The 15,353-nt window shown below is 45.2% G+C and overlaps 1 protein-coding gene across 4 annotated transcripts in view; it reads right to left on the reverse strand.

The window, feature by feature from the left end:
- Positions 1-15,353, reverse strand: part of LOC112453773 (POU domain, class 6, transcription factor 1) — a 158,462-nt gene that overhangs the window by 15,191 nt on the left and 127,918 nt on the right. For all 4 annotated transcript variants that reach the window (XM_025014695.1, XM_025014697.1, XM_025014696.1 and 1 more), the window contains exons 3-5: positions 681-861; positions 423-581; positions 81-272 (exon numbers count right to left, since the gene is read on the reverse strand). In XM_025014695.1, coding sequence (XP_024870463.1) covers positions 81-272; positions 423-581; positions 681-861 — 532 coding nt within the window. The remainder of the gene's footprint in view (positions 1-80; positions 273-422; positions 582-680; positions 862-15,353) is intronic.

A 15,353-nucleotide genomic window follows, 5' to 3' on the forward strand; every position in this document is an offset into this window, starting at 1 on the left:
ATGACGATAAGATATGCGAGAAAGAAAATCATCCGTGTTTTCGAACGATGTTGAAATTGTAGAGTGCTAGTGTAGCTTACCTTGCGAAGTGGGGATAAGAAGCTGAGCCCCTTGAATGCCCTGAACCAATTGACCGGACGTTAGGATGAATTGAGGCATCGCGACCGGTTGCGGTTGAGATAATAGCTGAGGTAACGTTGCCATTGGGGCTGAGCTAGGTGGCAAAAGGTGGGAAGCCGCCGTCGTACTCGAGGCTGTTGATACCGTTCCGCCTGGGAATGAAATTTAACGATTTCACCGCGTTAAATTACTCTTATCATCCGATTCTTGATCCTTGATTCTCCTTTCTGATCTTGCATAACCGCTCGCGTCTTTACATCTATTTAGATTCACGCTCAAGGAACTCGATTTATGCTTCTCACCTGACGAGCTGACGGTTAAATTCAACGGAGTATTGATCAGTTGATTATTAGTTAATCCCGCTGTCATTCCCTGAAGACCGGCGGCCAGTGACGCGACTTGTGGAAGATTTTGCAAATTCGCTAAATTCTGAAGATTCTGAAGTGTCACCATGCCGGCCACTGCGCACAAAATTCCAATAGTAAGGAAACAATGTTAATATCGGGATCGTGGAAGTCGATCAAGTTTTGTATTCCGTAAAGGGACAGTTTCGCACTTACTTGTCCCGTTTAGGTGAGCTTGCGCGACCGCCGCGCGTTTTGCTTGATGGAGATTCTCGGGTGACGGACTCCGTCGTCTCTTCCGTGAATTCTTTATGTCATCTATCATCATTTGGTGTTCGTGGAGCGCGCCACCACCTGTCGCCGGTTCGGGACTCCCAGCGCTACTCCTGTCGCTGTCCTGTAACAGATACATATACATTCACATGTATGATAGATATATAATCGCGCCAGATTGAAATTCAATCACCTTCGATTTATACGAGGTCGGACAATAGTCGCGAGAAATTTCGTGAATCGAACGTTGAATTGAATTACACTACTGTCCAATAATAATAATAACGCTAATTAAATGTGCATTATTTTAACTAACACGCGGATTAGTAAGAGATCAAACATCTTTCGGAGTTTCGATGTGAAACATTATGCATCATTCTCTCTCATGAAAATCAATCGTACAGCACAGCGACGCAAAAGGCTTTAATACGAGTTAACAGTCATTTCCAAAATGACTGAAACATTCAATTATACGCGCGTGGTTCGTTAACGTGCGATGCTTTTTATTGCGAGCGGTGCGTTTAACGTCGAAAATAGATTAATAATCATTCGCGGTCCACATAAATGATGCGCATTAAAATATTCCATTTCAGGTCGGTGGAGGTGAGAAAAAACAATGACAGTAAATTAATGACGATAATTATTGTAATATAATGCACACGTAAACCAATGAGTCTTACGACACGAACGGTGATCACTGTCGAATATTAATTTCAATATCACTTACGCGTGGCAATGAAAATTGAGCTCGCCTGTATTATCGCGATGCCGATCCTTGCCCATAAACATAATCCAGCAATGCGCTCGGGCAAAGTGATTTAGTTATTCACGCTCAATAACACATTTTTGGAATTAACTTTGGTCGGCCGAGCCGACCGTCCCGATTTAATCAATACCAATTTGGCAGGACCGCGCGACATACGGTGCATCGTGACTTTCGAAAATTCTCATCGACAAACAACAAACGAAGGGATTATGCGGGAAGGCGAGAATTGCCGCGCGAAAAAAAATATATATTAATCACGCGTTCCCCCTCCCCCCGCGGTTGCTCCGCTTTCGTGCCTGCAGATATATAATTCATGCATATTTACGGAATACCAGCGGAATAATTAACGAACGCCGGCACATTAAGGCGTGCCGTACGTGTGCACGTGTAGTCGAGGTTCTTAGAAGACAATCTAAATTATAATAAATCGATGGAGTATATATACCGTAATGCTTTACCACCACGAGTGTATATCGACGGTGGTGGTGGCTGTGCCGTGGAGAGTAATGTTACCGGTGCGGCCTCTTTGCATAATGGTATGGAAATATGCCGGAACGTGTATCGCCATAGTTGGATACAGATTAAGCGTTTTAGAGCTTCGACACTCGAGTAATTCGAGAAAAAGAGTTGCCGCACGGATAACTGGACCTATGAATAAATCCTGGAAAAGCTTCCGCGGCAGTTATCACCTTATCTTAGACGTACGACTGCTCCGACTAGACGTATTGACGCAAATGTCAAAGAAAGTTAGTCTCAACGTAGGGTGAACGAAAAATATATCAATGATATTTAAGACAGCAACAAAATCGAGGTACAGATTGCGAAACTGTAAATATCCTTTTCATTATTTTCTTAGAAAAAAAAGATTGTAAAATAAAAATCGGATAAAACTTTTAACCAATCCGTAAATATCGCATTAATTGTACCGTCAAAGGATCTCAGTCTACATTCAGCTGGACATTTTTTTTTTATAAAAGGGATATCCTCTGGGTGCGGCTTGTAATCCCGGCTTGAATTTTCGTCAAAGTCGCACAATGGGCCGCGCGCGTCGCTGGTCGAGGCATTTCATTGCATAAAAAATAGATAAAGCCTGGTCGATAGGTAACGAACGAAAATAGGAGGCGCAGAGGGTACGGCAGTTCAATTTTTTTTCCACGCAAATTCGTAAACGGCTATACCGCCAGTATAGCCATCCTATATTAAATGGACGAGGCGAGGGGGATTAGTTGAATGCACAGGTTCGACCATTTTGCTTGTAAAAGTGCACGCGATATACAGCCAGGCGTAGAAAACACATGTTTACAGGTTTCCACTATTTCGCATAAATTAATCAGTGCAACAGCATCGCAGTGCATAGAACAATTTTGTGTGAGATCGTCGACTTTGCTATAACTTGCCAACTGTTCCTTTATCATATAAAAACAGATACGATTTATACACGTTTCAATAAAATAATGCATTAAATAAACTTCTTGAAAGTAAACAAATCTCAATCATAACTTCAAAAGTTCTTCTATTTTTGTACATTTCTATAATTCTTTTGATTCAAATATGTATTATTATGGAGGAATGAAATGAATATTGATAGCATCAAGAAGGTTGTAATTTGTAATTAGCGCCTATGATTGCTCGCTTCACGCGCCTCGAGAGATTACGGCAGTCGGTTTATCCAAGCACGTCGAACAAAAGAAGTCACATCACCCACGCCACTGGTGTTTCGCCAACGCGGACGTTTTAAATTCCCTGAGCGAAATCAGTCACATGATCGATAAAAAATCGTTATCCCGCATCCATAAGCCATTTCGCTAATGCGAAAAACCGAGCTGGATCCTCTCCCTCTCTCTCTCTCTCTCTCTCTCTCCCCCGCGAACGGGGCGGACGGTGAACGCGAGCGGCCAGTGGGAGGCGCGAAAAAAATACACGGGGCAGAGAAAAGAGAGGGCGGAGAGCGTTCGGTTGGTCGTTGGAAATGCAACAATAAACATTACTTATCGGCACGGGGGTCTCTAACAATGCGTATACGAGGAGAAGCGGCGCGGCTGGTAGCAAAGCGCAAGTTTTTTGCAATAAAGTCATTTCGAGCCGTTTGAGTTATGGGTAATTCCTGTGGAACGCCCGGGCCTGTGTGTGCGCTCTAGCTGGCTGGTCCGAGTCCGGTCCATTGATTAGTATTAATGACTTAGCTGCACTCATTTCGCCCGAATAAAAGTAATTGGATTTGGCTTCGACCCCGCGCGGACCGCGCTGTAGTTTGGCGTCGGCGGCGACGGGCGGCGTCGGCGGCCGCGGCGTCGGCGGTGGCGACGGCAGTGGCTGGCAGAACAAAACTGGTGGGCGCGTGTAAAAATACATTAATATCTGTTTGCGCTTAATAAACGATAGCCGTGCTGACTTCAGACTAATGGCCGTATTCCGGAATCGGTAATACGCATTTTTATGTTTCTTTCTGAAACGCGGCGCCGCGCCGCATCGCACCGTGCCGGTTCCATCCCATCTTCAGCCGCGGCTCCTCTGTTCCTGCCCCTGGTGATCGATTTGTCGAGCGGGGTACCGTTAGCTCGTTATGAAAATTGAGCGATTTTTTTTGGCAGGAGAAAGTTTTGCTCCTGTACGCCTATTCTGTAATTCTTAACGACAGTGTCGTTATCGTTATATATAATGTCGTCGCGCAGCTTTTTTACCATAATAATATATTATACTTGCGCAAAAGTTACAGAATCAGGGCCTTGGTCAAAATCTCGAGTATGAGCGAAAGAGGTTTTTACAAGTTTTCACCCGAGTATTACGAATCGCAATTTTGGCAATATTAATATGTTAGTTAATTGTAAGATGAAAATTACAGATATTCTGCCAAATAAGAAGTAGAAAAAATGTTATGAAACCTTAAGGCATATAATTAGATATAAAATGTATTTAAAAAAAAATCGACGATTATGTTCAACTTGTTTCTCACAAACTGTTTTTCAAGCGTTTAAACTATATTGGATAGAGTGATTCCGTCGCTATATATTGTTTGCAATAAATAATCCCTTGTAAATATATTCAAACAGTTTAAAGCTGACTGTATAATTTAAATCTTGCAAATTTTGTTTATATTTACGTGTCAATAATTATCACGCAATCATTGATCGAGGTCAATAATTATACGGAATCATTCAATCACGTTCTAAGAAGGCATAAAAAGGCGAAGGTACGATGAATTTCCTTCACGATTAAGGATTCTAACGAATCCTGCGGGGGGTCGCAATTATCACGTGGTCATTGCGAAAGGATGTTATCGGGAGTGGAAATTCAGCGAGACAGTGGCAGAGGGTCTGCTCTCTATACGGAAAGGACAGAACAGAGATAACTAGAGAAAGATAGACAAAGACAGTTTGGCAGAGAGAGAATCATGGAGATAGTCATAGAGGGGAGACAGAGAGAGAGAGAGGGAGAGAGTAAGAGATAGAATCCGCTCGACCCCTCGGTTCAGGCCGCTTTGTCTGTAAGTGTAATTAGTCCAGGGTGGGGTTCCTGGGAGTCGAGGCTCGGGGGTTTAAAGGGGGGTAAAAGGAGGGGGGTGCAGCGGAGGCAACGGGGTGGTTCATCCTGGCTTCCCTCGCCCCGTCGCCGTGCCCCACCACCGCCTTATTTATATGCAAATGAGCTTCATTTCGCGATATTAATGTTCCACCCGAGTCGGCCTGCCTCGGCGCGAAAGGGTGCGAGGATACGCGGAAAAGGGTTCGTCCTCTTGCTTCGTATGTGTTTACGACCGTTTCGTCTGTATGGACAGCAGTCGAGTCAAAATGTTAAAAATTGCGACGACCTCAATGGCCGAATAGATGAAGTTACATTTCGTCTTTTAATAGGACTGCGATGACACGGCGTAAACTAATTATATAAATTAGAGCACGGAGTTATAAATATGAGAAAGAATAGCGAGTTAATCGAAAGAATTTTGAAAAGGAGGTGTATTTCTAACGTTTCACTTTATACTTATTCCGAGACAAATCGAGAGCAGTGGTGACTGTCATCGCGACTGCAAGAAATCCTCCTTACGGTTACCTCCTCGGGCGTGCTGCGCGATTAATCGCTATAACACGATGACTTGTCAGCCTTCCCAGGCGGATCGAAAATTTCCAACGGCACGCCGCGCCGGCATAGTCCCAAGTCGCGGCACTTACATGGCGCGTAGGTAGTACAGATAATGACCGATTTATCGTAACGAGTGGAGCGTGGCGGCGGGTAGACAGACCCCCATCAAGGCCCCACCGGGGTAAATTAACAACAGACAAGCCACTTGAAACATTACCGAGGCTTCCTTGCGAAGCAAGCTGGGGGTGGGCTCGCGCTGTTGCCTTACTCAACATAAATTAGGGCCGATAGAAAGGGTAGATTGCAGAATGTTGAGTGTATAACGACCGGCGCGCACTGCCGGTAACAGTGTCTCGAGCATCCGCGCGTCGCGTCTTACTCCTGCGGCGCACGCGAGCCCGAAAAATTTTCGCCGCTGCACGCCACCGGGATTTTACACGCTCATGCACAAGGAAATTCAAGTGCCAATATCGAGTCCCGCGAGGTCCCACGGTTTAATCGATACGAGATGTGTTAAAATATCGTTTATGATGTGATTAAATTATAATTTATTAAAATGTAGTAATTTTTTAAAAAGATCTAGCTCTTGAAGTATACTACATACTTAATAGTTATCGAATAAATTTGAACACAAATTATGAGAATTCATAAATGAATCAACGTAAATTTCCTTTGCTGAAGAAAAAAAAAATAGTTTCGTTTTATAAGATATATTCGCTATGAATATATTCGCTAATGATCTTGCATCATCGATATTAAAATGTATTTTTACGTGGCTTTATGTAATATTGAAGGGGAAAGTGATCGTTACGTTGAACGGTTTCTCCGGTAATGTTGCCTGAGTTTCCTTCGAAAAGCTTAATTACGGCGAGTCAGCGAAATAATTCGAAATAGGAGTAAACGTTTGTGTCGACGGTATTTGCATTTAATGGATATTAAAATGAATGACCATCGCTCATTACGAATGCCGCAGGGCGTCCGTAGTAAAATCGTGGGTAATGAAGTCGCGGGGGCGAATCTTACTTGTAAATGGATCCTTCATTATATCCAGATACAGTTCTTTGAGGAATGCGTTCTAACGACTGTTCGGACACGCTGCTAAGAAATTTATGAGAATTTCTCACCGCAATATTGAAAATGCGGCGTAATCGCCTCTATAAAGACGTATCGCTGAATTATCTCGCGAATATGCAGTCCGGTCTTGATGAGATGTTATACATTTGAATTAAGTTCATTTACGCGGCTACAAAATCGAGACTGGCTGTCTAGACGACGAAACGTGTTGTTAAGAGAGAAGAATAATGTTCTCGAATATATTTTATATTGACACGCAAGTAATATGCAAAATTTTACATATCTCTCAGTTTTTCCACCTTTTTGACCCGCAGTACAAGCAGCTCGAGCAATCTATTTCGGGTATTCTTCACGGCGGGGCATCTTAATGTGCACGAGTCGTAAACCACGCGGACGTGGTGTAAATCTATTCGTACCGTCGTTGTTTAGCTCGGTCTGTGCCCTAAGAGAGGGCGGTCGGTCGAAGCAGAAAGAGAGGGAGGACGGGGACAACGCCGGGGAGTGGTGGTTGAGTGAGAGAATCGGAGGTGGGTCGACCGATGCATGAATATACATGACCTTACCACCAACCCTTACACCGCAACGGGGCTCTGCTTACATTATTGTATATCTAATTCCGCGGGTGGTTCTCAAAATTTGCCGGAGGCCGCGGCAACGACAGCGCGCCGCGACGGTTGCCTACGTCCGGCTGAGAATCACTGCCGGCTCACGACATTATGCAGGCAGTCTACATATTATACATTCGGACTGGGATTCAATTAAGTTTGGTTAGACCAAGTCCCGCGGCCCTCTCCCGCATCCGGTCTGTATTTCCTTTCTCCGACTCACGCCTGCAGAGGTGTTCCGAATAGCGCGCATTTTTGGTACAGCCGATATTGTCGTAGAGTAAGATTTTCGCCGAGATTCTTGTCCAACATTGTATTTAATCTCGAAGATTACAAACACATAATTGCTCACCCGTTTTCACAAAAAAAAATCAATTATATTCATTAAATGATAAAATGCAAAATTATTGATTTTTCCTAGATATTATGACAAATACGAGCTATAAGAAATCCAAGCAGTTATCTATTAGAAAATAGCGTAGCATTTAGCAATAAAGTCGCACCGTGTTGCTTCTGTGTCTCTTGAATTTCTCAATTGCAATAAAATCGAGGAATTCGACACTGGCGGGAAATTCAGCGGAATCGCGACGGAGGTCGAATTACAACCTAATTCCCCGAAACTATGATTATCCATCAGCCGACTGAGCCGACTCAATCATAGCCGAGTCGGTCCTCGCGACACAGGCAACAAGAGCGTTTGACATTTGGCGGGCGTAACCAACCGTGGCAATAAGTTTAATTGAAATACGTCAAGTATAACGCGTATAGCGCTGAGAATACTTGTACGAGTCGATCGTCGGTGCGCCCGGCTCAAACACGCACACGCTCGTGACACACTTCGATATATACTACTGGATGGGTAATTAGCGGGACCACGTGGTGCAGTCACGATACGAAGAGACGCACGGGCGAGAGCGCCGGCAAGTGCGTGAGCGCTCGTCGAAAAGGATGACGGATAGGTCGTTGGGGGTGGAGATCACGTAAGGGCGGATCAGTATGAAGGGGGAGGGGGGCTTGGAGGGCGGCTGGCGCGCAGCGGGAAGGAAAGCGAAGGGACGCTATAATAATGACGGAAAATTGCGCGTTTCCATGTTACGCGGCGCAGATCGTCAGCACTTAATTCAATTCGATTGCGATACAGTTCAATAATTCGATTAATTAAAAAATATCACAGAGCCGCTCAGTCGGCTCGATCGGCTGCCTTCCGCTTCGCGAGAGGCGCAAGGTCTCCGAACGGGCGCCCCCCTTTGAGCGCCTCTGGTTAAGAGGGCTGGTAACATCGATGGCGCAGAGCTCAGCTAATAGCTGAAACGCACCCCTCGATGTTGCCGCATCATCTGTAATTATTTGATTATGAGTATCGAACGCGCTCGGCATTCCCGAAAATCCCCCCAACGAACTGCGTTCATTTCAACGATTTTTTACCGTTCAATTGTATGCAAATCAACAACCCTTCACCTGTATCTTCAAATGTATAGCGTAGACGCGACGTGTACTTGACTCGTAAAAAAATCTTATTAATTATATTAATACTATAATAAGCCGTACTAATTATATTAATGGAAAACTCGTGCTTCCCACAGATCGTTCAGTGGTAAAAAAAAAATAAGAATGATAAAAAATGTTTACGATTGCCACGATAGTAACTTCATGGAAAAGAGAAGACAATTATTTATTGACGTACGAACGCGAAATAAAACCGGAGAATTAAGATTTTTAATTATTGATAAGATCGATTTTAAAAGTGGCGATACGCGCAACAGTCAATATTTGAGAATATACCCCGACATACCATTGCTATATCAATGTTTAATTAAAAACAAATGTTGCGGTGACGTCTATCTGCGGATTACTTTCTATTAGTTAATTAATTACGCCATATCGATATCTCTCCCGCTATTTCATTAATATGAGGATAACGACATAATAATGCGACTGCCACGTCACGCGATGCCCCGCGACGGTTTTCCGGAAATTCGAAAACATATATAGGTAACCGCACGTTAGAGATTCGCCATACTTAAAAATAGCTGACGACGACGACGACGCGAAGCGCCGCGCCGCCGCGCCGAGGAGCATTCGGGAATGTTATAATCCCGGCGCAGTGTCATAATGATAATAACAACGCGTTAATTAAACTCGCTGATTTATGCGCCTTTCATATTGTAATTGCTCACCGAACTCGAGTCGAGACGCGGAAAGCGAGCGCGCAGCTACGGTCTCGGGCGATCTCTCGCTCGAAGAGCTGAGATAATGCGAACGAATTAATGAGTCAAGGCGCAATTAATATCGACCACTCGCGCTCGCCGTGCTAACAGCAAAACCTCAACGTTATCTTTATCCTCGCGCCGCCGCTAGAAAGAAAAGACGCGGGGAGACGGAAAGATGAGCGGAGATTTTCGTAATTTTTTCCACGTTATAATCGTAATAGCGCGCGAGAGGAAACGTTCGCTAAGCTCCTGGTATAAAGTGCGAGAGTTTCGCTCGCGTAGATTGCGTATTCTCCTTTCGCTGCCCAATTCAGCTCAAGAGTCTCGAATACAATTTGTTACGATTTAACGTCGGCCGCGGGGAGGAGGAGAGGGAGGGAAGGAGGAAAAGCGGGCGGACGCAAATCGCTTATTTACACCGTGAACGGTGTAATACGCACGCGCTGGAGGCCATATTTAGTTTACCAACCCGTGGGTATAATGTCTTTTTAGGTACGTTAATTAACAGTATTCATTTTGCACAAAGGTTTCTAATTACGCACTGTACGGAGCCATAGACTTAGTACCGCCTCCGCCATGGAAATGTTATGTCCTTCCGCGAGGTCTGGAGTTTACGACGTTGACGTCAGCGAAGTGCAACGGGTACGAGACCGAGCACTTTCAGGCTTGATTTTCGGCCGGGGGGGTTTCGCCATCGGCATCGGCATCGACCCTTAGCCGAGAGACGTCCTCTTCCGACGTCCGCAAGATTCGACGCCGCTAGTCGCGGCCCGCGGCCGAGAACCCGGCGACGGTCGGCCGCCACCATTGCGGGTCAATACTTGTCCAGCCGCTTCAGTTAGCAGTCGCATTAATTAATTATAATTAAGTTTTAGTTGACGCGGCCGTGGAGCGCGGAGCGGAGCGGAGCGGGGTAAGCAAGGCAGGTAGCTACGCGACTCGCATTTTGAGCATTACCGATATTATGCAGATTTCACCCCCTTTCGCCGCCTGGGTGTACCTCCCGCCCTCCCTCCCTCCCTCCCACCACCCTAGCTCTCTCCCCGTTTCTGCCACTGCCTCTCCTTCACCTTACAACACTTCACCCCAACCCCATCGCGCACCCCCCGCCGCCGCCGCTCCGACCGTCCTCACCCTCCAAGACACGCTCGCTTCTCGTGCCACTTGCCAAGCGAGTCGGAGAATGAATTATTTACTTATTTACGGTACGGAACTAGCGAGCGGCTCGTTACTTACCTATAGACAGTCGAATTAAAGCGCCAAGGTTGAAATCGCACGTCGGCCCCCGTGGAGTGGAAGGTCGATGGAGAGTCGTTTATACACGATGCGCTCTCGTAGTTTTCTCGTAACACATCTTGACGCGACATTTCGAAAAGCGTCCATCAGTGATTAAATATCGCCCTCATAATGCTTGGTTCTGAAGCGCGCTTCGTATCTGCAGGTATACGGTGAAAACGCTTTGAGCGCAGACGCTTCGATGAACTTTCTTTCGTAGAGAAAATTTTCGTGACCAGTCGAGTGCGGAAGAGCGCGGAATAGGACGCGCCCTACGGCCACGGCTTCCGCCTTTCGCGAATGGTTTTGGCAAGGGGTTGCTGAAACGACTTCAGGCGTAGTCTCGAGCGGCGGCAACTGCACGTCGCCGTAAGAAGCTGTTAATCTTCGGTAATAAACTGTATTTTCATTATAATACGGCATGAATATGCAACGGCGATAATGGCCTTAATATCCCGGCATGCATCTTCCTGTGCTTTACGAGCTGAGCCTCCTCTGCCGGAATTTGAGGCGTACTCACAGTGGATTTTGCGACGACGTTACTGCCGCGCCGCTACTGCCGTCGCTCTCAAGAAGATCTCCTCTTGAGCACAGCGCGCGCATTCGCGACTTCCTTCTCGAGGCCGCAGACGAAACGTATCATCATTTCGTCATCTATTCGTATTACGATTGTCTAGGATAATGCGTGATCGCGCAATGAGCAGTTTCATTTAAAACCATTTTGTAGCGCACGTTTTTTTGTACACACATCTATATTACGCATTTAAAACTTAATTTAGAATTAGAATTAGAAAAGTTTGTTGTGAAAATGTTTATTGATTTGATTGATTTAAGGCATTTTTAATTGTCAGTCTCGTAATTAAAATTAGCTGATATCGAACGAAATCCAAAACGTTAACATTGAGGATTGGTTACATTTGCGCAAAACTAATTTTCTACCTATCAATATAGAAATAAAGGACTACGCTCGATCGAGAATCCGAGCTTGTAATGGGCGCGATACGTTACGCATCGCCGTTAATGCGAGCCGACTTAATGTAAGCAGCGAGCGAAGGAATAATAGTGGCCTAGCCTACGGACATTCATTTATCTTAGTTTATTGCCAGCTGCGAGGAAACAAACACCGCTAGAATACGCAACGACGCGCCATTAACCCCTCGGTCGGCTTTGCCAACCTGAGCTTAACGTTGTGTCGTGCACTTTTGCCCCGTACCGGAGTTCGCTTTCACATTCGATGACGACTGAAACGATACATCGTCGTTAACATTTACTTCTCATGCCGTTGCCACTTGCAATCGGGAGCCGCGCGATATCCTGATTGTTTTAATCCTTCCGAGTGAACGGGACAGCGAACGAGACCAAACATTTACTTTCGTTATTCGTATTCATCTGAACAAAATGAATCGAACTTAAAAGAGCTATCTCGGCTATAGTTTGCGCAGGATACAGCAAACATAAGCCCGATTGCACTGATAGTCGTTTACACGAATCATATCGGGATTTGAATAGAATAGTTTGATACGTAAAGGAAATATATCTCTTTCATCACTTTGTCTGCAAGTGCCACATTATTTTAGTCTATTAAAAAATTACTTCTCAAATTTTTACCTTTAATCATACTGACTTTATAATATCGATTTAGGCCTCGGCGCTCTTTATTCTCTCTTTCCTTCAAATTTTATTTTCCATAACTCTCCTTCGCTTTATCTATCTCTTTCATACTATTCCATTACTTAGTAACTATTTTTCTAATTCCGCATTTAAATTGACGCAAGACTTCTATGTTCTAATCTAATTTCTTCATTGCTTCTCTTATGTTCTTTCATTTATCTCGCTCCTTAAATTTAGATTCGCACACCTTAAAAGGCATATGTCTTTATTTTGATAAGAGTCCTGTCGTTATAATGAAGAAGATACGGAGACTATAAGAAGGGGAAGAGATTCCGTAGGATAATTCCGGCGGAAAACCGAGACGAAATCGGATACCGATCGACCAAACTGCGCGTAATTAGCGTAGCGCGGACCGAGCGCTGTTTTCTAGTGAAACAAATTAGACCGTTGTGTCGCACGAACGAATAAATTTAGAGAATGTTTCGCACCGAACGCAAAAAACAAAAAAAGGGTAGGCGGGCGCGAGCGAGAGTAGGTGGATACTGGAGGAAAAAAATTCGAGAGGGTAAAAATGTTTCTGGCATGGTGTATAATGGACGCATTGCGCGCGAATATAATGAGATTTTACAGTGCAATTCACATAAAGCATCGGAAACAACAAAAGGCTGGGGGTGGAGGGGAGAAGCGCGATAAAAATGCCTGCGCCTAAACACATTATTTCTACCCCATCCTCGCGCACGCATTCACCGCGCGACGCTCCCGATCTCCGACCGTCGACTCTCGCCGCCCCATTATCATTCCCGGACTATTTTTCACCATTTCGAAACCTCGTATTATGCAAAAATTACGACGCATGAATGAAGAATATCGATACGTCATTCAGAATTGTCTCGATGTGAGTAGTTAATCAAATCTCGATGTAAACCACATCGATGTCGCCCTGAACTTGATCGTTCCAGTTATTGGCGTTGAAACTTGCGAAGTACCATAATCTTATGTACTACCTGTTTCTATCTATTTTTCTTCGTTGAAACATTTCCGGTCCTTCGACCCTGAATAGCCTTTGAGCGTTGTCAAATGCCAGCGGTGGCTTGAAAGCGAGCGAACAAACTGAACGAGGAAAGAAGAGAGAGAGAGATGGTGAAAGAAAATTGAACAGGGAGAGAAAGAGCGAGAGGAAGCAAGGGTACGATAGAGGCAATCGCGACAGGGAGCGAGCGAGGGTGGCGGAAGGAGACAAAAAAATTGGAGGGTGCGTTTCGTCGCGCCGATAAATTTTGAATGCACCTACCGCCGCGCCGCGCCGTCGGGAGAATTAGTAGCCTGTTGGTAATGATCAAAAAAAATTATAAACAAAAGATTCCACGGATGGCGAGCCTTTTTCGTGGATCAGCGAGGCAAGCGGATCGCTTGCGAAAAGCTTTGACGGTTCCCGACCTGGCCGACATGGCTCTCTCATTGCCGGCCAAACCTACGACGCTATATTTAAAAATCGGCGCGCTCTCCCGGAAACTTTCACTACAAAGGGAAGGGGCCAACCGTTTACATCGGGTTTATTAAAATCGTGCGCTCGCGGATGAACCAAGCGGACGTATATCGGAGTCCAGGTCTGGCCACTTGGATTCGATCTCTCGCTCAAATTTTTGTTCACAGGGTGAAACCGTAGGTCCTTCAGTCGTCCCAAATGTTTCGATGTTTATTCGCATAAGTATATACGCGCGGGCAACGCTTTTTGTCTTTTCCCCATCGTGTATCACCAGTGGATTCGCTCGACCACGTTGACGCGGCGAATTCGTCAATATCATTTATTACGAAGGGGAACAATGCGCCACCACCAATTCGCGTGCCTGATGCATCATAAAGGATCGCAGCAACAGTGGCAACCGTCCGTGCGCGCGACTCAACACTTTCGAGCGGTTGTGCAATAATGGGCCTGCTCTTTAATAATGCGAGCGTTACGAGAATTCGTAATCAAACCAGATGGCACACAGAGACGCGGCGTCAACTCCGGCCAGGCGTGGATGGCGCGTAGCCGGAGCGCGGAAGCGAAAAAGAGAAAGGGAAAAAAATAATACGCTATCGTATTGATGGAATCATTGATATAACGGGCAGTCTCGCGTTATACAAGCGCCGGTTTTAAACGCGAGTTCCGCTGATGCGAGTCGTGCGTCCGCCCTGACGCGAGTGTGAGCTGACATCACACGCTCTATAGGGAGATTCATTATTTTTAATTAAACAAAATAATAATACGCTTATTAATTGATTAATTAAACATCACGTATGCATTACGCTCCTCCATCAATGGCATCGTCATTTAATCCACCCCTCGAGCCTTTGGATGCCGGCTGCTTGTTAAGCTGACTTCTACCCCCGCAGTTTTATTAGCCTGCATCGATACAGAGAGAACGAGGAAAGAAACGAAAAACTCGATGAACGACTCGAAATAATTAGGTATATATGTTATAACGAGCTCATCCAATTTCTTCGCTCCTTATTCTTCATTTGCGCTACTTCTCCTAACAATCACAACTAATTAAATACAGTACACGGATATAAGTGTTCTATGCAATATACGATCTGCCTGAGCGTTTATTCTATCTATTTTCCGTCTCACTCAGTGTAAGGGAAACGTTTTACTCGTGAGCAAAAACTCGGACAGACCTGGATTGTAATTGTAGTCACCTTCGCGTCTTTCACGTATCCAAGCATTGTATCGTACTCAAGAAAAATCACGGTGCCAAAACCAACGCAGCAGTTCTTTAACGTAAATGCGCATAATGCAGTCTCACAGCGAGCGGACGCGCGTAAGCGCGACACGCGCGAAGTACATAAACTTCCTGGCGCAAAAGCGAGGCTAGAAAACCGTGCAAGTTGCGGTGGCGAATGCGATATAAAACGCCTTTGTCTTGCAAAAACCCGCAGACGTATATCATGCGAGCCCAGGCCACGGGCATTGTTTTACTCTCGCATAATTACTGCGAGTCACGTTTTAAAGTTG

Source organism: Temnothorax curvispinosus, unplaced genomic scaffold (assembly GCF_003070985.1).
Source record: "Temnothorax curvispinosus isolate PA1 unplaced genomic scaffold, ASM307098v1 QBEX01004686.1, whole genome shotgun sequence".
In the NCBI taxonomy this organism is placed as follows: Eukaryota; Metazoa; Arthropoda; class Insecta; order Hymenoptera; family Formicidae; genus Temnothorax; species Temnothorax curvispinosus.